General features: G+C 42.4%; 1 protein-coding gene across 3 annotated transcripts in view; it reads right to left on the reverse strand.

Annotated features, from left to right (window-relative positions):
* Positions 1-23,846, reverse strand: part of RAPGEF5 (Rap guanine nucleotide exchange factor 5) — a 230,887-nt gene that overhangs the window by 57,594 nt on the left and 149,447 nt on the right. For all 3 annotated transcript variants that reach the window (XM_035020718.1, XM_035020719.1, XM_035020721.1), the window contains 2 exons: positions 12,646-12,761; positions 12,105-12,193 (listed from right to left, as the gene is read on the reverse strand). In XM_035020718.1, coding sequence (XP_034876609.1) covers positions 12,105-12,193; positions 12,646-12,761 — 205 coding nt within the window. The remainder of the gene's footprint in view (positions 1-12,104; positions 12,194-12,645; positions 12,762-23,846) is intronic.

Genomic DNA, 23,846 nt, shown 5'->3' on the forward strand with positions numbered 1-23,846 from the left:
TATAATATAATTATATACTATAAGTTATTTTTATGAGAACAAATTGAATGTGTGCTACTGTTAAGCTTAGTTGAAGTCATAATATAGGAAATATTTTTTAGCATATGTTTCATGTTTTGTGAAAAATATATTTTTTAAAGATTTTATCTATTTATTTGAGAGGGGGAGAGAGACAGTGATCGAGAGCACAAGAAAAGGGGAAGGCAGAAGCAGACTCTCCGCTGAGCAGGGAGCCTCAGACATGAGGCTCAATCCCAGGACCGTGGGATCATGACCTGAGCCAGAGGCAGATGCTTAACCTACTGAGCCACCCAGGCACCCCCGCTCTCCACATATATTAAAACCAAACAGTATATTTCCCAGCTTCACTTGCAGCTAGATGTGGTTATGACTAAGTTTTGGTCCATGGGATAAAAGCAGAAGCCATGTGTGATGTACAGGTGTGTTCTTGACTTGCTCCATCCTGCTACCTGGACTGTGATGCTAGCTAGTATCCATCTTGATTTATGAGATGGAGGTCAGACTCCAGGGACACTGGAGCAAAGAGGTGGAAGGAATCTCAGTCCTGGCTGATTCCAGAGTGGCCTGACCAGCTCTACACTGCATTTCTCTATTTTTATTTTCACATGAGAGAGAAGTATATACCTTGTTTAAGTTACCATCCGTTTTTCTGTTACGCGCAGCCATGCCTAATAACAAATAATATATACACACAGAAAATTCTTAGGAGCTCAAACACACAAGGAGTAATGTGGTCTGCTTCTCAAGCTTCTCTATTATCAAAAGCAGGCAAAGTACATTTACCAAGAGATAAGTATTGTGAATTTATCCTGATCTCACTACTGTGGATTTCCAGAATATGCTGATGAAGACACATTTGCCTTGCATGTTTTTTTCCCAAAGAACAAACACCCTCCCTAGGAGACTGTAAAATAGAGTAAATTGTCATAATAATTCTGAGACGTGTGCTTGCATTATGCCAATCAGCACTGGCAGAACTTGAGCTAACTAAAATATTTTTACAAAAGTCAGCACAGTGGTAAATAAAAATGGCTTGCAATGCCTTTAAATTCAGATCAAACTGAAACAAGACAACAAGAGTTTACATTTTATATGTCCAACTCTAGGGAATAAGGTCCAAAATTGAAAATATCTCCACTGCGTTCTTTTTTCTTAACAAAACACATGACACTATTTATGGTATCTTTAAGCCTGCTACACAAAAACAAGATTTGTGATATCAAGCAAGGAAGAAAATTTAAGGGAAAAAAACCTAACTTGCTTCAAGTACTATACAAATCTCTCTTCATAACAAGTATATTTAAGGCACATTGAAGGGATGTAATTATTGAAGTAGTATACCAGATGCTTTAATATTAGAACTATCTATCTGGAGTCCTGATATATACCACTCATTCACCAAAAACTATGCTCACTTAAGGCTGAGAATTTAAGTAGAAATACCCAGCCAGGTATGCAAAAGGCAATTCTAACTTGTACTTTTCATCTTCACACTAAGTGATGCTCATTTACAGGATTAAAGGATTTAAAAGATTCACAAAGTATCTTGTATGCAGAAAACAGACAAGAACAGGAAGTCTGAAGCAGAAGAGGATACAGAATTGCTCTAAAAATAATTTCCCAGCGCTATTCAGATTACAATAAGATATTTTGGGGATTACAAGATATTTTAGTTTTCCACAGTTTCTGTTCACTCATATTTAACAATTCCGTCTAATTTCATATTTATTGAAAGATACGGGGAAGGCCTGCCAGCCAAGCAGCAGCCTTATGTATAAGGCAAAAAGCTGCAAACAGAATGAAAAGAATGGTTTCAATTGTAGAGCAAGAAAGCCCCAAGGGCAGAAAATGAGGATAATGGGAAATGGGAGGGGAGGGTTATAATGAGAAAGACTGCAAAGAGAAATGAGAGAAAGCTCAATTATAGGTATGTTAAAGGCAAAAATTCTCCTGCTCAAAGACTGTTCCTTTCAGACATGTGCTTGTCAATTACAGCAATTCTGTGGCACTGCACCCTTTCAATGAAGCAAGACTTTGATTGAAACATGCTGTTGAGAGATTAACATGCAGTGATTATAATCAACAAATTGCCATTCACTAACATTTCTTCCTCACACTTAGGAGACTACCTGAAGTACACACTCTCACACAGAAAAATGACTTAATTTTTTTTTTTTTTTCTGATAGGATGCTAGTTTTGCTTGAGGAAGGTGGTACAGCATTTTAAAATACAGACAAGGACATCTGATGATCTCACTTTAAATCTTCCAACTGTCTGGGGAGATGACACACAAGATCTCTGAGAGAAAGAAAGAAGAGAAAGAGAAAAGAGTTTTTTCATCCTTCAGCATTGTCTCCAGTAACTTTAGCAGCTGATGTTCCAGTAAAACTGTGGTCTTGCTAAAATTACTAGATTGTCAACTCTATTGACACAGTATCTTGTCTTCATGAATTTCAGAATCTGTTGCTCCTTCCAATTTGCTCCTCCAAAAAAGCCTGACTGATATCACACATTTAAACAAGTTTCTGGAAATACAGCTGGACACGACAAAATCATGTTTGCACTAAAGTACAACATTAAACATGTCCAAAGACCCAAAACTCACTAGGAAATGTGGTAATTTTAGAAACTGAGAGATTTGAGAACAGCATTTCTTTTTAAAGGAACAGAAATCCATTTTCCTTTTATTTTTTAAAGATTTTATTTATTTGAGATAGAGGGAGGGAGGAAGGTAGAGTGCAGAGGGAGAGGGAGAAGACTCCCTGCTGAGCAGGGAGCCCTACATGAGACTCAATCCCAGGACCCCGAGATCTTGACCTGAGCTGAAGGCAGATGCTTAACTGATTGAGCTACCCAGGTGCCCCCATTTTCCTTTTAAAAGAACAACAACAAAAAAGAAACAATTTACAAGAACAAAAAAATCAGTTAGTACCAAACTGAGAAGGTGTACTATAGAGATTCTTAACAGGTACACATTAGGGAGACAATATGAAAACTGAACAAAGCTGTTACCTTTCTCAAATTTATTTTATGAGAGAAGATTCAAGTTGCACCGAGGATCTGTGTTTTGTAAGCAACCTCCATCCTATGCCAAAGAGACTAGAAAGATTTAAGCCAGTATTCTATTCCCACAATAATAAAGCTGAAGACTCTCAGGGCCTCATGATTCTACATGAACTTTGTGTCTTATCAGATAGGGCCTCTATAGTTTATATTTAAAAACAGATTGTACTTTTTATATATTCAGATTCTTTGAAAATTGATAATTCATGTACATACTTATGGCAACTTTCCATGTACCAGAGTATTTTATTATTTGTAATAAATTATTCTCCAGCCATTCTAGGAAATTAGAAATTCACTGAACTATAAAGAAATACCTGTTTCCTGTGTCAAACTGGGCATCTGAGGTGAAGGGAAAGCAAATAAAATGTAAATAAGGGAAATAAAGCAAATAAAATGTGCAGAGGTGAATGAAGGAGAAAGTCCATTCATTTCTATGTCTTCCATATTGTCTGCAGTTTACATGGAAAAACCCTCATGGTTCATGGGTTGAGGACATCAGCACCAGAACTGACTTTATAGAGACAACAGTCACATGTCAATTTCATTTCGAACACATGAACTCAGGTGTATCCCTAGCTTGTGTGAAGGAAACCCTCAAAGACCCTCTTTCTCACCTCCAGGCTCTAGGACAAGGCCTTCACTCACCCCATCAGAAAGTTGTTGATGTTTTTCTTAAAAGTACTCAAAGAACAAAGTCTAGAAACTTGTCAAGATGTCCAAGTTTTTCAATATTCTTACAGTCAAGAGGTTTAAGATTTCATTTCTCAGGTAATTCTTGCTCCTCATGCATCTTATTTTCCCTTTTTTTAAAATCTTCAGGTCCTCTTGAAATTAATGTTCTATAGCCCTATAATATTTTAGTTTGTTTCTGGTGTGCTCTGGACTTACAGTTGAACGTCAAGTATTAGAAGAGGTCTTGTGGATTCAACACGAAAATGATGCAATTAAAAAAAATGCATTCCAGCAATCTGTTCTCATTCTAAACAGGGATGGTGTGCCTGGAAAGTATGCTGTCCTCCTACTTACACCCTCATCCATTACACACCTTTCTTTGCCCATTGGTTATGTGGTAATGAAAACTTCCACATTTCCATTATTAATCAGTGTATGTTAATGACCTTATGCTTCAGCTCGGTCTCACTTCATTTCACCTTGCTTCATTACCAACAAGAGTATTAATTAACCCACAACCTACTGGCAGCGTAAAAGCATCAATTCCCTTGTTATCATACATAGTATCACATGTTTAAAGGTGATGCGAATAGATTAGTCCAGATGATGAACACCTCAAATGAAATCCACAGTCAAAATCTGATTTTTAACTCCATCTCCTGTGAGCAGTCTGACCGCCATCAGCTGGTACTAGGACCTCTTCCCCCACACCCCTTCTTTTGTAACCTCCGGGAAACAGGGACACAGGCAGCTCACCCAGTGGCCATCCAGCTCACAGCTGGAAACCAAGAAGCAGGCCTTTGTGCTGGAGATTAGAGCACTCTTAAGCAGCTACCAAAGCACCTGATTTGGGGTTTAGAGCTGGAGTTGAATGGTAGGTTTTTACTTCAATGAGGCCTTTTATCCCTGACTCTAGTCACTAGATAAAAAATTATCTCTGGGGAAAAGCTAGGGATACACCTGAGTTCATTTCCAGTTTCAAATGATCATTCTATCTCTGAAGCAGTTTAGATAACTTCTACCTTAGCCTCTACGTCCATTAGATTGGGGACAATTATCCTGTTCTAAAATCCACTGGATGGAGAGGAAGTTTGGATAAATGGAGGGGTATCTTGAGTAATCTTCCAATCCCGGCTTTCAAATCTGGAAGGGTCCTCAAACAACATGTGGCCTAAGTCCTCTGCTTTCATAAATGAGGCAACTGAGAAGAGAACTTCTACACAATTCTAATACCTCATCATTTGTCAGTGTTAATTTTTAAAGTCTCCCAATTCTTCAATTACGGCCGGCTAATACATTACATTCTCCGTAATAGTAATAGGGAGGGAAGCTAAGGGCATTGCCAAAAAACCAAATCAAACCAAAGCAAACCAAATCCACAATACAAAGATTAAACAGTAGAGCAGTAACTATATTCTCACGTGAACACTTCTACTTCTAGCTCTCTCTCGACAGCACTTTGGGGATTTTCACTGTCACCATGGATAGCTATTTCAAGCCTTTTCTTTATCTGGAAAAGTAAGCCTTCACCGAACAGCCGTGCTGTGCATCTGGAGTTGGTGCTAATGAATTTAGTCGCTGTTGACTTTTTTACTAAAGCATGTCTGCAAACAAAATTAACCTATTATTTAAAAGTGGCAGTTTCGGAAAGCTGAAAAAGACCTCAAATGGCAACCTAGTCTAGTTATTTGTCTATGAAAAAGTTATTTTCACAGGTCCTTCCTTCCTTCCTCCCTCCCTCCCTCCCTTCCCTTTTTCTTCAATTAAGTCTATTTCCTTTGATTCTGAACTTTGTTGCTACAACCAATAGTTTCATGTTAATTCTTGAAAATACCTTTTTTGTTTTTTTTAAAGTAGGCTCCACGCCCAGCATGGAGCCCAAGGTGGAGCTTGAATTCACAACCTTGAGATCAAGAGTCAGATGCTTAACCAACTGAGCCACCTAGGTGTGCCTTGAAAATACTTTAAATACATTAAAATACCCTCTAGCTTATTTTTAAAAAAGATTTTATTCATTTATTTGGAGAGGGAGAGAGAGAGAGCACAAGCAGTGGGAGAAGCAGGCAGAAGGAGAAGCAGGCTCCCCACTGAGCAGGGAGCCCAGTGTGGGACTCGACCCTGGGACCCTGGGATCATGACCTGAGCTGAAGGCAGAGGCTTAACTGACTGAGCCACCCAGGCGTCCCTCCTCTAGCTTAATTTTAAAGACATGTGGATATAGTTATAAAATAGTGCCTATAAGGATTAGCATCTAATATCTACCATTTCCCTACTTCTTTTTTTGTCTGAATCCCTCTACTGGAATATATGCCCCATGAAGGTAAAGAGTTTGTTTTGTTTACAACTATATCTCCACATCTAGACAGGGGAGTGTTAAAGATATTTGTGGAATGAAGGAATTAAGTTTTTCTAAGGTATTCATTCATGGGCATACAGAAATTGAGTAATTAAAAATGAACAGTTATATTTTATCACAGAAGCAATGTATAAAGTTAAAAGTAAAGAAATTACAGGGAGATGGCTAGGATAAGAGATAGGATGTAGTATCTTTCACCACTGGGGGAAAACTGCCACTTTTCCTTGGCAACAGACTCTTTCTGAATATCCCAAGATGGCTTGGTAATACAATTTTGCAAATGGATTTTACTAGTAGGTGATAAATCAAAGCCATTCTTTGGAAATGTTATAGCATAATTTCTCAAAGAGCTTAAGAAGTTTCCCACTGAACAAGGTTACACATAAACACACATATATCATCACCAGGTATGGCCACTGAGCAGTGGGTTCCAGGCTTCCTCCTCCATCAACATTCTAACTGCCCTATGAGTCTGAAGAAATGCAGCAGTAATATAAGAAATACAAAGGTAGACTGAATAGCCTATGTCCTTGTGCAAAGGCTAAGTGATGGTGATTTCAACATAAAATGACCACAGGTTTCTGCAAACTGTCTACATGAATTCTAGGGTCTCTCCTCCAGACCTAGAATTCCACAGTTCTGTGACATTTGGAAAGAGACTGATGTAGATCCCTTTGAATCAAGGTGTTTTAGTGATGAAAGACATCTCAAAGATTTTTTTGTATGACTTGCTTAAGGTCTCAGGCTTTTTATTAATGGAGCCCAGATCTGGGACCCAAGACCTCAGAATCTCATTTTAGTACCCTTTCTCCTCTGCTATGTGCATTTTCTCCTTTCTTAAAGCACGATTTCTTGCAGAAGTAGGCATCTTGGCTGTGAGACTCAAGGGCCACCCAGGGATTTCTATGGTGTGACAGAACCCTGGCAAAAATCCAAATGGGTTTTGTTCACTATATATCATCACCTCCTCTTTCCAAGAGTTGGGAAATTCAACAGCTGTGTGTCCAGTACCTCTGTCTCCTCTGATTGTTTCCTTTTTTCCAAAATTATTTCAGTGGGTGGACTAGCAGTGCAAGCTTGTAAATTTTGAACTTCTCAGGCTGCAGAGGCAGGGACCAGTGGACATGAGGCTGACCAGTGGACATAAAGCCCTGGAGAGGAGGAGGGGGATGGAGGGGAGGTGGAGAAAAGGGGAAATGATGCCCCTAACTCTCCGAGGCAGGTATATATTTGTAACTATTAGAAACTCGGAATAAATCTTAAAAAGTTGGGAGTGGTGGAAGAGACAAGGTCAATGTTCTGTTTCCATGCTCTCACATCTGGCTGCATATGAGCATCAGTTGGGGAGCTCTTAAAGTCCATAAAGCTTAGGTCCCATCTCAGGTCAACTGAATCAGAACCTCTGGGGTGGGACCCAGGTATTGGAATTTTTAAAAAGTGCCCCATGCGCCCCTAATGTGCAGCCATACATAAGATCCACTGGTCTATTTGTTACGTGACATTACAAAAATAAAGACAAAAGATAAATACAAGATAACTTTAGGTGCATCTTAATTGTGCAAAATCATGGAGAGATTTACCACCATCTAAAAATTTTCTGTGTCTAGCCTCAATGATGTTTGGCCCTGCACAAGCTATGCTGCTACACGGTCATCGAGGTCTTTGCCACCTGCAAGAGGAAGCCTGGAACAGAAACGCCAAACATCTTTCCAGAAATCCTAAGAGGTAAGGAGATCAAGGAGGAAGATCATCTAAGTTGCCTTCTATCTTTCCAATGACCAGGAAAAAAGCCTTCTTAATTTTTCTTCACAAGAAACACGCATCAAGCACTTAGGACAGGCTTGGTGCTGGCCGGGAAGAGGACAGAGAAGTTCATAAAAATCGGTGCCTGTCCTCCTTTCCTCAAGGTTCCGTTAGAGCACTGCTCTAAAAAGGCCACCAGCAAGCTGGCAATGGAGATTAGCCTCTGGACGCTATCGATCGAGACACCCCTACGATCTAAGACAGGCACTTTCACGGAGGTTTTTGCCTCCTTACAAAGGAAAACGACTCAGTTTCTCAATGATCTGCTCGCCCTACGCAGTGCTGCTGGAAGCCGACCAGTAACACGTGACCAAAGAGGCGCTTCCACCCTGAGTACCCTCCACAGGGTATGCTGAATGACAGCCTCCTGAGTTACCAAACCAGCCACACCTCGAAGAAAGCAGGTCAAGCTTAATAAGCATGAGCTGGTTGGCTTTACCTGTTCCTACTATCCTATTCTCTGCTCGCTTGTTTTTCTTAAAAACACATAACCTTAAGCACATTTGCTTCAAAAGGATGAATGAAGAATAAGAAAATGGGGGGAAAAAAAAAAAAAGAGGCCAGCAAATGTGTTTCCTCTTGTGTTCTCCCTAAGGTGGACCTGTCATAATGCAGATTCAGGGAGAAAAATCAATAAGAAGGTTTTTCTCTATGTAATCCATCCAATACATAATTTTCCTCCTGCTTTGAACCAGAAGTCATTATTCCCAACAATAGCAGCCCTAAACAAAACATACTCTATCCTTTCCAGGGAGTGGGAAGAGTTAAATAGGAGGATGAACCCCTACAGACCCCACAGACCAGGGCTGGCTGGGGGGAGCTTGCTCTTCCTTCCCTCCAGCTCCTCTACTCACAACTCCTTGTTTTTCTTTCTCCTTGCCTGCTTTGTAATTCTCCTGGGCTGGGAGTGCTCAACGATGTCTCCCCTACACAGGGAAGATGAAAGAGCTGCTTGATTTTTCTCTACCATTCCAAAGGTATAAGCCAGGATCTGAACCTTGACAGAAAAGGTCATCTTTGAAAGCTGCTTCAATCACTTTCCATGTTCATAAATAGGTATCCAGTGGCCAGACTCAAATAGCTTTTTCATTTGAAACAATGAAGAATCACTCATTCATTCATTCATTCATGCATGCATGCATTCATTCATGCATTCATTCTACAGCTGTTCCTGGAAAGACTCCTTGAGCCTGGTCCTACAAGGGAGGAAAGGCAGGCATACAGGGGATGATGGAAACACACGGGGCATTTGTTATGTGAATCTAATCACTTGGGAAAATCGTTAGTAGGCTGCTTTTAGGCATCTCTAATGTTATTGCTTTTAAAACCCGGTTTGACTTGGTGATAGACTACCATGTGAATTGTTGTTTTCTCGATTCAGGTAGCAACAGGATTACATCATGTCAATAGCTCTGTGGCATTCTCCTTCCTATTGCATTCAATTAAGTCAACGTTTTTTCCACTTGCACGTCCGTATCAATTAGTAATCACTTCAACTGCTCCTCTGTGAGTGCAGAAGGTCTCTTCTATCGGGCCTTGTACTTCCATTTTCACAACTAAGTGACTTTTGTGGGAAAGAGATGGGAAGTGACTCACATCTCTGGCACCATTATTTCCCCCAGCCTCTGGTGGGCACAGGAATGTAACAATCCAGAACAGGCTCATCCTGGTCTATGGGAGTACTTATGTCCTCCCATGTACCCTTACCTCCTCACTGCCATTGGGGCATGTGGACGACCACCAGATGGCTCCAGCCGGCCCCAGATGGCTCTCTCTCTAAAAGGGGTGCTCGAGAACATAAAAACGCTGCTGTATACTTTTATTGCAGCCCCTTCTCATTTTCCTCCATCTGCCTTCCATATGTTTATACGATGCTATTAGGCTCTTGTTCACATAGGCCTTTTATAATGAGGGTTGCCAGCCTGACCAAAATAAAGAACGCAAATTCACCTCTGTTGGTAACAAGGGGCCTCAATTCCTTTAAATATGTGATTCATTTAGTATTCAAGCTAGAACAAACTAATCACCTCTTTTCTTCAAGTTGCCCATGGAATTTATTTTATTTTTACATATATGATATTTCTTTTCATTGTAGCAACAAAAAACCACATGGTGGCTTTTCTGTTGTATTTTCTCCAAGTGCTGGAATGTGACGTTTTGAAGAACCGCATAGGACTTCACTTAGGCCTCCCTATCGCATACACATCAATCTCTAAGTTTGACTTTTCATTTTCATAAAGTTCTCTGTTAATCACAGGAAAAGTTGCTACCATGCTTTCTTTCAAGTATCACTACAAAAATCTGAAGTATCATGCGTCCTCTGAAAACTCTGAGGAAATGAGTAGGAACGATGAGAGGCTGACCCCCAGAGGCCTCTTCCTGCTTTGCCGAGGGCAAACCACTGGGCTCTGGTCCTCTTTGCTTTGCTGAGCACGGGGCTAGAGTGACACATCTGATCCCAGGCGTGGTGTAACAGTCACTAGACACCATGCACAACACCGTTCCCAGCAGCAGGCAACTCCGGGCATACTTAGTAAAGTAATCTGGGAGATTTCTCATTCCCAGCGTGGACAGTGGGAACGTGTTATGGGCACCTAGGCCATCTTTCTCAAAAAACCACTGACAATTAGAAAGAAAAAAGAAATCAAGTTAGGCCTAATACTGGCATTAATAATTTTTACACCCACTCACATGACCTAGACACAGAGTCTGACATTACAGACCAGAACTGTGGTGCTGTTAAGAAGAAGCAAGCATTCAAACCCCTGAAACATCTATCCACATTGAAAGGTCTCCTCTTTGCGGCAGATTATTTGCCTGTAATCTAGTCCAAACCACCTGTGTAGAGCAGTCTGGTAATCAGTACGTGGAAAATTATTCCCGGTTCCATGATGATTATATCTGATGAAGCAGAACATGGGAACAGTGCTCAAATGCACAAAATATTAACCAACAGACATACAAAAACAACCCAGCAAATGCCATGAGAATGTTTTTCTTTTAGCCTGGGTATAAATGACAGCTACTGGTTTCCACCACCCCAAACATACGCAAAATAAAGTATCTATTTGATTTTTGAGATCAAAGTATAACATTACTGTAGGATACGGGATTGGGTCATTTTCCTTTTCTTTTTTTTAACCCATTTACATATTTCACACAACTTTGTTTCTCTTCACGTCCTTCATAATGCTTTTTAGAATCAGACATCAATTAGGCTCAGACAAAAAACTACTGGGACCCAAGGAAACTTGCTCCCACCTACACAGTCATTTCACAATCTTTCCAACGAGGGGAAAAACCTAAGGTGCTACTCTGCAGGAATTCAACCTACAAACACAGGTGCTCTGATAACAGCAAACAGTGCCTTTTAGTCAGGAGATCAAGTTACAGAATCCAGGCTACAGCCACAGGCCTATTCATTGCAATAATTGTTCCACGCTGGAACAAATTACGAATTCTGGTGAAGAGAAGTAAGTACTCGCCCTTTGGTGATAAAGGAAGCATGGTTAGGTTGTTCTGTACATGCAATGGTACTGTTTCCCAAAGTGCAAGGGTGACAAAGCTAAATGGGTATTTTGCTCCCAGATTAGATAGAAAGGACAAGAAGTCTGATCACTAAGACTTCAGTGAGTTACAGTTTCTAGTCTGCAAAGCTATGAGTAGGATATTCTGCACAGCAAGGCTTGCTCTGAGCAGTTTGTAAACCACCTGGAAAAAGGCAGAAGTTGCTGCTGAGCTTCCAGTTGCTGAGTAGTTGCATTAATTGTTGGCATTTCCGCAGGGAGGCTACTTCCCTCAGCTCAGTGCTTCCCACAGGCCAGGTGAATGCTCGTCCCTTGTATTTCTTCCCAATGCACACTGGCTATTAAAATGCTAGCCTCTTGCCAACTGCCTTTAGGTGAGATTTCGTAAAAATTGCCAAAGACACAAGAACATCTGCCTTCCCATCGTTTTCTTTGTACAGCGACTTCCCAGGCAGCTGCTTGGATCTACATGTGTCCATTTACTGGATGGAAACAAAACAGCACGAGGCCAAGGGGGTAGGCGCACAAAGCAGATGCTGTTTCTGCCCATGCTGGTTTCGGCTTCAGCGGGAGTCTTGCCCCTGCTGACAAGGGCAGGCGCAGCTGTGGGTCTGGAAGCTGGAGACACCCCCCCGCCCCCCCGCCCCCCGTGCCTTACCTGTTTCTTTGTCCTGGACTTCTTCCAGGTGCAAGTCATTCAAAAGGTGCTCCAAAATCTTCTCGGGGGTCCCGGACACGACCACGTATCTGTCAGAGAGCAGAGAGTCCACCGAGTCATCCTCGGTGGAAGACTGCGAGCGGCTGCTCCATTCATCGTCCTCATCCTCCTCATCAATGTACTTGAAATAAGGCACATCGAAGGTAGGCAAGGGCAGCTCTCGGTCGGAGAGCGTTGCGGACTCCTTCCTCTCTAGCTGAGGGTCAAAGACCCTCAGCCGGGAGCTGCCCATTGTGAACGGCCACTAACAAAGGCATCCCCTAAGAGCTAAAAGATCTTGCCATCTCTGTCCTTTCGCCGGGAACTGAGTCCATCTGGCTGCCAAGAGCTCTGCAGGCAGCTAGGACGCGCGAGAGGCGAGAGGCGGGGAGAAGAGGGGGAGGGAGGGACGGGAGGCAGCGGGAGCGAGTGAGATGGAGCGAGAGAAGGGGAGGCAGGCAGGGCCGAGGAAAGAGGAGCGCGAGCCTCCGTGCGAACTCACCTCCAATCACTGTCGGCGGTGCCGGCCGGGGGGGCCGGCCCACAGCACTGCACCCTCTTCAGCACCAGGACGTTGTGCTCTTGCTCTTTCACCTGAACTGTCCTCACCTCATCATCCTGCTTTCGGCGGGCGGAGGGGAGGGCCGTGATGGATGGGACGAAAAGGGGAGAGGAAATTAAACAAACCTGCAAACAAAAACAAAAACAAACAAACCCCAACCCCCAAGCAGGGGCTAAACTGAAGCTGCCTTTTTCTCAAGTTGCTTTCCGCCAGGATTTCTTTAAAGATCCTGAAAAAAATGAGGAGTCCGGGCAAGAATCTCCCCCTAATGGTCGAGTGTCCGGGCTCAAATTCTACAGACACAGACAAGTATTAGGGAGACATAAGTCCTGTAAAGGAAATGGGAGAATATAAATAAAGTGGGGCTAGGATTCAGAGAGCTCGCTTTTAAAACTACCTGAATGATCTGAAGTAAGAAATCCGAAGTTCAAAGTTTCAAAAGACACAACATACTAATTGCATATGTATTCTCTTTTATCTTATCAATGCTTAAAACTGGAAAGTCATAAACGACTTAAACACTAAAACAATGAGCAAGCTATATTAAGTAGTTAGGGTAGACACACACTCATTTACCTCACAGCCCTACTTTAAAAGGTGGGCAAAAAATTACCCATTCTATCACTCGGTTCATTTTTTCCCCCCAGACGTAAGATGGCCTTCAAATTTATCCTGTGCTGGTTTTGCTGGAATACAAGCAAAAATGGATCTCTAGTTAGAATCTCATCTAGGCTGAAATTCGCATGTCACGGGTGAGTGCACTGACTTTCTTCACCTCAGTCCCTTTTAAAAAGGAGAGAAGGCTGAACAATCATTCATTTCTGCACACACAGCTCCCACAGCCCAGAGCCACCGTGGCCCGCTGACTAGGCTCTGTCGGAGTCCGGCTCAATGCTGACCCAGCAGTGTGGAGGCCGGCCCTGAGTGATGAACACTTCCAGAGTATATATATAGTGTGAAATTCTCCCAGTGTGTGACACCCGGGAAGGGTGAGGTAGCCCAGGAAAAAAGAACTGTAAAATCCACGTAAGAAAAGCTAGCTTCTGTATTTCTGAGGATTTGAGCAAAAGATGAAAGCAAGAAAAGTTGATAGTCGGTAGGCTTCACCTGAAAAATGATATCACTTCTTTCAAAAGGGAAACATGCCCTAGAGTTCCTAGCATGTTTCTGCCACTGGCAGAAAATCCAACCTATAATTAGGAGCAAGCATTAAAGAAAAAAAAAAAAGAATATTTTTCTCCCCAATGGGTAAAATGTACTATGTCCACTGTACCTTATTAATCAGTTCTATAGATCTACCAGGGATGGCAATGCATTTTATTCACCCTTCCTAAGAATACAAAGGCACTAATCTTGCCATAATTGTCAGCCAAATCGGTGATAAAATTATGATTGCAACTGCTGATGTCCTGATTCCCAAGAAAATGTAGAGACAAAAATAAAAATTATTGGTAACTCTAAACAGCAATATAATTTTATGATAATTTAAAAAATCTTTTAGTGGCAAATAATTTTACTATGTAAAATGGGTGTATTACATTTCAGCAAGGTCAGAAGCTCAGTTACTGTGGCAATTAATGTTGGATATTCATTGTTCAACTCCCTGAGGATGGCAGCGTGACTCCTGTAACATGAATACCAATGTGTAATTGCTATCTTTCATTTCTCCAAAGGGGTTCTGTTGTTATCCATGTAGTTGAAGTGAAATAAGGTGGCTGGAGAGAGGGGCATATAGTGACCCAAAAAAAAAAAAAAGGCAGAATGTGGGTTTGGGATACTGAGACACAGAAACAATTCACTCAACAGTGGATTTGAAAGGACAAAAATCTTTCCCTGGTTTTCCTCTCATCATAAGCCAATATTCATTTTCTATGAGCCTGCTGTCATTGTGAAGTACATTTTACATTCTACATGCACGTGATATATGGCATTATTAACTGCCAAGGGCCACGCACATACATATGGATGGGAAGGGCTTCGCTAACGTCTGTGTAACTAATATGTATTACAGGGCTATGCAGAGAGCAGCCACACTCTGCTGGGCAGGGAAACAGCTGAATCATATTGATGTACTATCAATAGCATCTTATGTCATAGTGATAGTTTCCATTTTGAAAACCTGTTAAAAAATAAAGAAAAGAGAAAGCAGAAAAATCAATGTATAAAGGGAGATGTAAATTATCTAAAATTGCCATGAAAACATAATAATCCTAGGTATCCTATCTGGCTTTCAAAAAGGAAGGGAATATGAATGCCTCATGACCCATGCATGCTTACCTAATTGCTCTTCCTGAAAAAGAGCAGAAGTACCATGGTTGAGGTTCTGAGTAGGAAACTTTGTTCTGGTGCTTGCTTGAAGAATAAAAGTATTTAGAGGTCTAATGATGGAAAATTGTTCAATCACAAATAGTTCATGAAGGGCAAGTAAAGCATTAAAATGCTTAATTTATAGTCATTCACTCAACAAACAGTGATGGTGTCTTATGGGTATGGCACTGTGCTGGATACAGAGGAACAAGCAGAGATGAGTAAGACAAGTCCCTTGCCCCTAACTAACAAGTTAATAGGCTCCCTAACAACGTAACTATAACTTGGCAAGCACCCTAAGATGAGGTCAAATACGAGAGACAATGCAAAGGTAGAACGCATGGGATTTGATAGTCAAGACAGCTGTAAGTGACAGAGAATGGGAATGCCATGAAATGGGACAAAAACTATACAGAGACTCTGGTTCTGGTGAGACTAATGAATCTAGTTTCAGACAAGTGATGTTTTAGTACCAATAATATATCATGCTATAGATACTTAGCAGGCAGTTAGAAATAATGAACTAGGCTTCCAACAGAGGTCAAGGGCAGAGACAAATTTGTGAATTATTCAAGTTCTGGGAGTGGTTGAGATTGTTAAGAGGGAATAGGAGAGAAAGGGAACTATAAAGATGGGAATAGGGGAAGGAAAAAACCCACAGAAAGCTGGGGAATAGGAAGAGGGTCAGAGTCTTGAGATGATGCAGAAATAAAACCAAGATGAGCCAGGAGAATCTGGAGAGCATGGTCTCAAGAGATTCAAGGAAAACGCTGGTCTGATGCCGTACAGTTTACAAAGACTACGTCTAAGAAAAATCGATGACGAGATCACTTTGGTCCGGGAGTGAGAAGAGAAGGGCTAAGGTGCAACTGAATGAGGAGGGAGTCCAAAGAGAAGCTCACTTCCTGGAACTGCATTGTGAAAGGAAAGGGCCACACTACAGAGGCTGTGGGGCTGGGGAAGGCAGGTGCTGAGAAGAGGGGACAAGATCAGGAACACAGTGGAGGGGGCAGGCTAAGAAAGGATGAATATTTCTTTCCCTCAGAGAGGTTCAAGGGAAGGAGGATGGGTGGAGACTTAGAAAAAAAAATAAAGTATGGAAAATAAGGAAGCCACAGTAGAGCATATGAGGTGGCTTCTATCTTCTTAGTAGAGGGGGAATTGAGAATACCTTCTGGAAAGAGAGGGTTCAGGGTGAAGTTGGTGGACACATGACTTCCAGGGATATAAGAGGGGATAAACAAGTTATGAAAAAGAGCATTGCTAGGCAGCTTTGTGGACTGCTGAGGGTAGAAACACATGTTGATGGTTATATGCCTTTCTGCTGAAGGGCTCACAAATCTTAGAGGGGAACAGTGAATGATGGGGCCCACCCAGAGGAAGGGGCTGGCAAAGGAAACAACAGGAGGTGACAAGGGCAGGGCTTCTGGGTGGTTATCAGCATACCATGAACGCAGCTCATCACCACATAGTTTCTGCCTGGTTAGGGAGAGCAGTGAGCCAAGAAAGGCATTGATAAACTGGGAAAACATGGAACGGCTGAGGCTAAGTCCCCACAGGAGCTAAGGGAGCAGGCAGGGGGTGGACGAGGAAGCAGGTGGAAGCTTTGATCAAGGAGGCAAATACGTGAAGTGGAGCAGTTCAGAGTGGTGAAGACTGAGAAAGACAAGAGCAGCCCCGATATTCAGGAGCTGGCCTGGCACTCACAGCTAGGCTGGGGCTTCTCCCTGTGAGCATCAGTGACTGTGCGGAAAATTGACATCAGACAAGGCCAATCTGTGACTGTGATGGAACAAGATAAACACATGGCCACATAGTAATCACACCTGAACACAGACAAAGCACGCACATTGGCCAAGCCAGAAAATACCCAAAAGCCCGGATAACGAGCAACTGCTGCTTCTTTCCCAATTACCTCTTCAGTTTTGCTCTAGTCTGTCTTCCCTGTAGGTAAGACTCAAGATATCCAGTTGGAGTTACCCCATTTCCTGACAGCAAAGCCCTGCTTCTGTAAACCCACCCCCAAATCACTGGACACAAACCCAAGTCCTATTGGTCCTTTCTCCTAGCACCCTCTCATTCTGATCTGCCCCATGGCTCCCCATATTGTGAGGTCTCCCCCTCAGCAACAGGCAACAAACCCAGCTTGTCCAACTACAGGTGTGTCCCTGGTGGCCTCTGGCTAGAGGACATTGACAAGAGTTAGAGGATGCTGCCTGGCCATAGGTATGGAGTGGTGTGGAGATGGTGGTCACTGGAGGCAAGGATTAAAAAAACAAAACAAAACAGCATTTCCTTGTCTGGGTGATGAAAGAGTCATACAAAGGAATGTTCCTGAAAGTGACTGCAGGGAACAGGGCTCAACGTATGGTAAAGTAGGAGATAGATAATAAAGCTACTGAAGACAAGTAGAAGAACATCTGGAGGGAAGGAAAGATGACCTGAGCAGGTAGCACAGGCCTCAGGAGAGAAGGGGCTTCTGCAGGTGTGACAATGACATGGGAGGTGACGAGGGGCACAGGGTGTATTCCCAGAAGGCACCACACTCCCCCATGCCTTTACTTGTGGTGTTCAGCCCTGCTTTGTACATGTTCAGTGAAAATTCCCATCTCTTCCCAAAACACACATGAGCCTCAAGATCTGCAGAAACCAGTTCTTTCCCTGCTCTCCTGAAGGGATGGTGGGAAGAATGAGAAACTCCAACAACTGGGCCAGATGGAGTCTTCACAGCTTTGCCTATGGGATGTGATTTGGGATAAATGCAGAGGTGGGGAAGGAGGGGAAATGCAAAAGCGAACAGGTGTCCTCAGCTAAAATGGTGCGTGCGTGTGTGTGTGTGTAATAAATGCCAACAGGGAAGGCTGATGGATCACAGAATTATAGGACCACTGAACAGAACCCATCAGGATCATGAAAACAAAGGAGGGTTTTCAAGTTGTTCCTGCTCCTCATCTTTGTTCCATTCTTTGGGCAGGTAGCTCTGATTTATTTCCTCTTTCTGGCTATATTGCTATCTTGCCTGTCAATTCTGAATGAGTTATAGAACCAGTGCCTTTGACTTACTTCAGTGATCATGATCAGCTTTTTTTACTTCTAAATCAACCTTTTTTTCTTTCATTTATTCACATGAAAGACATTTATTTTTAGGATGAAAATACCTAGTAAATAATAAAACTATTGATTTTTTAAAAATAAGGTGAAGAATTGATGCTCGTAGTTTAGCAGGTCTTAACTTGCATTATCCTGAACCAAGTTTCTGACTGTATTTATATTTTCACTTATCACCAGCACTAGCAAGAAAAAGTGATTACTAAGGGATTTCTCAGGCCTGCTGGAATTGTCACAACTACTTGCTTGATTTTTCCATTATCACAGATAATGGAAAATATTCCTCTCTCAAATACTCACATAAAGCATCCATTGATATTCTCTACGGCATCATGTCTCTGCTGCTTTATGAGCATGAACTCTTACAAGAGCGCTTAACTGGGGGTTCATGGATGGGATTTAGGGACTCAGAGAACCCTCTGAAAGTATCTAAAATTTTTATGTGTAAGCACATTTTCTAGGCAGAGTCCAGAGTCCTCAGTCTCACTCAAGTCTACGAACACCAAGAAGTGCAAACCATTCCATACGATGGAACTTTTACTTATCATCTCCTCTAAGAAAACTTCTTTGCAAGTCCTGCCCCTAACAGCCTCCAACCAGACAAGATGCCCAAAGAACCCGGTCATGATGCCCATCACAGTGACCTCTATTCATTTGTTCTCCGTCTTCTCCATTAAATGATGACATCTTGAGGGCAGGGACTGTGACTTCTATTTCTCTTTCTAACACACAGCTCAGGGTACATGATATTCACTTGATAAAGGTTTACTGTACTTACAAATTAATGAACAAGCAAGAGAGGAGTGAATTGCCTCTAAAAGGCAGAATGCCATGTTGCAAGGCTCAAAGGTTATTCTCACTGCGAGGCTTCCCTCACCCTTCACTTAGTCACTTTCCTATTACAATGCTCATCATAAGAGCTAATTGTGTTTTGAACTTGCATGTTATAATTATTTATTCCATCTACCAAACCAAGGTCCCATATAACTAATATATAAGAAGCCATGTAACTAACACAGCACTAGGAAGGCATTCACTAAATGGTATTGTCCCTCGGTCTAGGGCATATAAAAAGGGGGTGACATGAACAGATTGAACTGTGGGCTAAATTGTGAACTGGGCAAGATGTGTATTTTGTACCCTCTACTCTCCCTCTCCTGCTCAGCCCCAAATGGGATTTTCAGCAACCTCACATGGCCTTGTGCTCCATCATCAAACCCGTCTGAAGTAGGCAGCACCAGAGAACCCTTCAAATGGAGAACACAAAGAATCACCTAGCTTGATACCGTGGTGTTCACAAGTTGCACAAGTTGCAAAGCTGTTTTCCCTCAAGTTTATGAAAACAGTACCTGAAGATGCTAACTTACTTATGAGAAAGCATTTGCTATAGACTGAATGTGCCCCCCTCCAGAAATTCCTAGGTTGAAACCTGATCCCTAGTGTGATGGTGTCTGGAGGTGGGACATTTGGGAGGTGATTAGGTCATAAAGGTGGAGCCCTCATGAATGGGACTGGTGCCCTTATGGAAGAGCCCCCAGAAAGTTCCCTCACCTCTCCTACCTCGTGAGGACACAGTAAAATGATGGTGGTCTATGAACCAGAAAGCAGTCTCTCATCAGACGCTGGATCTGCCAGCGCCTTGATCTTGGACGTCTAGCCTCCACAACTGTGACAAATAAATCATTGTCATTTATAAGCCACTCATTCTGTGGTGTTCTGTGAAGGCAGCCCGAATGGACTAAGACCTGGAGCCAATAGCTTGTTATGACTCCTTTCACCTCATGACCTTCTTGGTCTAACCTTTTTTTGTTCCACAAAGTTCACTTCAAGAATTGCTGCCTCCAGGAACACCCCTCCCTTTGCCTCCAGTCTGATTTGGCTGGCCCTTCTCCGTGACCCCATGGTACCACGTGACTCCTTGTGACTCAGCACTTGGAGAAGCACAAAGCAAAAGCTCACCTGGGGGCAGGTACCAAATCTTCAACTTTGAATTCCCAATGAGGTCTTAACACTTCACAGATACTCAAAGAACACTGCATGAATAAATGAACCAAAAGATGAAAGGATAAAAGCGTATTTTAGAGTGGAGGCTTAGAGAACAACACCTGAAATCTCGAAGAATCCATTTCAAGTTGTGAAGTCTGATGGTGCTGATGTAGGGGACATTTTGCTGAGAGGTGCTCTTCCTAAGGGAGGGTCATCAAATTACTCTGGTGGTGGATGACACTGGCTTGTGCAGTTCTGCATCTTGACCATCAATTTGGGTGAGGCACTCAGATCAGGTAAACTGAAAAGAAGAGCTGCCATGCTCATCCAACTGGACAAGGATAAATATAGGCAAAGGGTTACAGATCGGATCAAAATGACCTGTTCTAGTTCAGGGTCTTGGCCTGAGGGTGGTTGATGTGAAAATCACTGCAAGGTAGCTCCAAGACTTGGCCCCTATCTAAGAGAATACATTATCGATATTTTGCCAAATATAAAAATCATGCAATTATTAATGGCTGGACCAATGGAAGCTAGTATCATGGGAACGGAGGTAACCACAACTCAAGAAATAAGGAAAGAGCACTGCCATATGCAACAAACAGATCCACAAGGAAGGGTGATAAGGAAGGGACCAAGCCAAGACCCACGCAGATAAATGTACGACAACAAGTATTTATTGAGGGTTTACCATACATCAGGCAAAGCTAAGAGCTGCACATCCATTATCTTATCATTAACAATAATTCTATCAGGTAAATACTATTAAAACCCCATTTTGATAAAGTAACTTAGCCAAGAAAGATCACAGGGCGAGGGTGTGGTAAAGCTGAACCCAGACAGTCTCAACAAGAGAGCTCTTAACCAGAACCACAGATGTTGCCCTAAAGATGGTCAATAATGTACATTCTAGACTTGGTTTACCCTGGTCCTGCTAGCCAAAGCAGGCCAATCTGCTTGGGGGTCAGATAACAGGCGTGTCTAAGTCATGGTGAGGCTCAAAACTACTAGGGCAGCCAGTTTTCAGTTCTAGATGGCCCATGTGATTTGGAAAAGCCATCAAGGGACTGAAAAGAGAAGAGGGTTGAAAAGGGCTGAGCATAGTATCAAGACCACAACTAAACCAGCTCAGGCAAGGGCAGAGCTCAAGAACCAGCAAAGGAAAAATGAAGTGCTAGCCGGAATAGAGTTAAACATGGCAGGGATCAGAAGAGTGAGACTCTGGGCACCTGTGCCCACACAACATGGGTACACAGAGACATGCAGGTTAAGGCTGGTGGGACTTCCAGTGCATTAGCTGCCTTGGGCAGATACTGAATTATACACTCTAAAATGTGCATTTTACCTCAGAAAAGAAAAAAAAGAAAGAAAGAATAAAAAGAAAAACCCAAACCAAACCAAAACTGGGCTGTGATAAGCCTGTGGGCACAGAAGTTTGCTGACTGGGGTACACGGGGCCCTACACCAAGGAGTCACAAGGGGTTCTGAGAAACATGCCCTGTGAGGTACAGTTCATGCAGCTGAAATGTCTAAGAAAGAAAAGCTTGGGAGAATGAAACCCTGGTAGGTAATTTCCATTCTCTGAGCTACCCTACCCTTCCTGTGGGAGAAAGAGCCACGGGATTACTCATGATGTTCTAGAAAGGTGACCTACCATTAAAGGGTGGCTAGATAAAAGAGGCTGATTGTGTTTCAATTTAAGGAAGTATTGACAACAGAGGTGGGATGAGCTCTCCCTCGAGCTGGGGCAGAGCCTGTCAATAATATTATGGAAGAAGGGAAGATGGTTCTTCAGGGAGAGTAGGGGCCAGGCAAGATGACCCTGGTATCTTTTCCAGCATTATGATTCTACAAAAATTCAGCTGTTTTGACTTCACTTTTCTCACAGAAGCCCAAAATATAGGCTCTCCTAAATAGGAGAGATGCACGTGATTTAGCAGTATCTCTTCTCATCTTGTACTACGGAAATTCACATAGAGCTTAGAAAACCAAACCACCAATGCCCACATCTATTCTTGTACCGTAAATGTGGGTACAGCAAAATTAAAATACTTATCTGAAAAAAAAATCTCCCCAGCCAAAAACAATTTTATCTGAAAACAACCTTCATAGAATTTGCTGACAATGTATCTCATGATTCTTTTTTCTCTTGGAAAAAAAGTAAACAGAATAATAAAAAAAAAAAGGTCAAAAGAATATTGCTGGCAAGACAGAGCTGATTAACAGAATACACTAAGAGAAAGATTAAGTAAGCAGATGTGTGTCAAGGTGAGTGGTGGCTTGGATTTACAGGACCAGAGTGCTGACCTGACAATTACATCTTGGCAGAGGCTACTCTAGGCAGAAAGAGTATTTAAATAATGATAATTCGTTCCTTTTTTCAATCCCACACATATTAAGATTAATAACTCAATCTAAAGCCTAAATGGAACTAATAGGATTCATCATCCCCAAACTCACAAAATCTAGGTACAGTCTGACTTCCACGGGTATAAAAGCTAACACAAAGTTGTTTGTGAATGTGACTAAACTCCCACAGGAAACCGGTAAACATGTCTGGATGGAAAGCTCTGGATGCTAGAGAAGAACCGTATTTATTAAATTTCATTGCCTCTAGTAATTATTATGCTATAAAACAAGCTGTCAAAGAATCCTAATATTAGGGCAAGCCTAGGACTTTGATCCGCCAATTTCAGCAAGTAAACCTACTGAATAAGAGCAGAAGAAATAGGAAGAGACTGAAATATCTTGAAATATAAAGTCAATATCTTCTTATCCCAAGTATATTGCAATATGCTGTATTAGCCTGATTGACTATTCTGGGGGAAAAAAAAAGAGAAAGGCACACTCAGCTAGAGTTCTGGAAGTATTTAATGAAGGGACTACTTACAGAAGTGCCAGTAGCTTGGAGGAAATTAACCAAAAAATGGTGACATAACCAGCCTCGAGGGAGATTTTATCTACCCTGGGGCTTGAAGGGCAAGAGGACAAGAGTGAGTGCTAGATCCCAGTGGGAGCTGGAGAGGTAAGTGAGGGGCTCCCAGGGAGGATCTGCCCTCACAGAGGGGTGTGGTCCTGCTCAGAACTGCAGGAAGGAGTAGGACAGAGGTGAGAACCACAAACACCTGACCTTCCTCTCCTCCTACACTCTGATGTCTAGCTCCCCCTGGCCAGGTCCCCTTTGGAGGTGGCAGGCAAGAAAGCGCGGATGATACAGTCCGCAGGAGTCAGGACTCACCCGGCTAGCAGCACAGAGCGGAGAAGCGGAAATGGAGGAGAGGATGTAGATGCAGATGATGCAGCACAACGGCTTTTCCGTTTCCAGGGAAGCTGGGGTCAACTCACCATTAATGGAGATGCCCCCACACGTGTCATGGAGTCCAGCATCTTGTTTCAGGAAAGCAACTCAGAGATCTAGCCTCTTTCGAGTAGGGCATGTCAGTAATACCCAACTGACTTAATTTAATTCCTGCATGCTTCTGTGTCTTAACAGTCTTCCTATATCAGTTTACTGCAATTCAGGTCCCACAACATGCTTCATACCCGATACTCCCCATGTGACCCTTGAGAGTTGTTAAATCATATACATGTCATTTTTACCATAAAAGCTTAGTTTTTTTTATTACGTTATGTTAATCACCTTACATTACATCATTAGTTTTTGATGTAGTGTTCCATGATTCATTGTTTGCATATAACACCCAGTGCTCCATTCAGTACATGCCCTCTTTTTTTTTTTT

This window comes from Mirounga leonina, unplaced genomic scaffold (assembly GCF_011800145.1).
Source record: "Mirounga leonina isolate KUSES-001 unplaced genomic scaffold, KU_Mleo_1.0 Mir_174, whole genome shotgun sequence".
In the NCBI taxonomy this organism is placed as follows: domain Eukaryota; kingdom Metazoa; phylum Chordata; class Mammalia; order Carnivora; family Phocidae; genus Mirounga; species Mirounga leonina.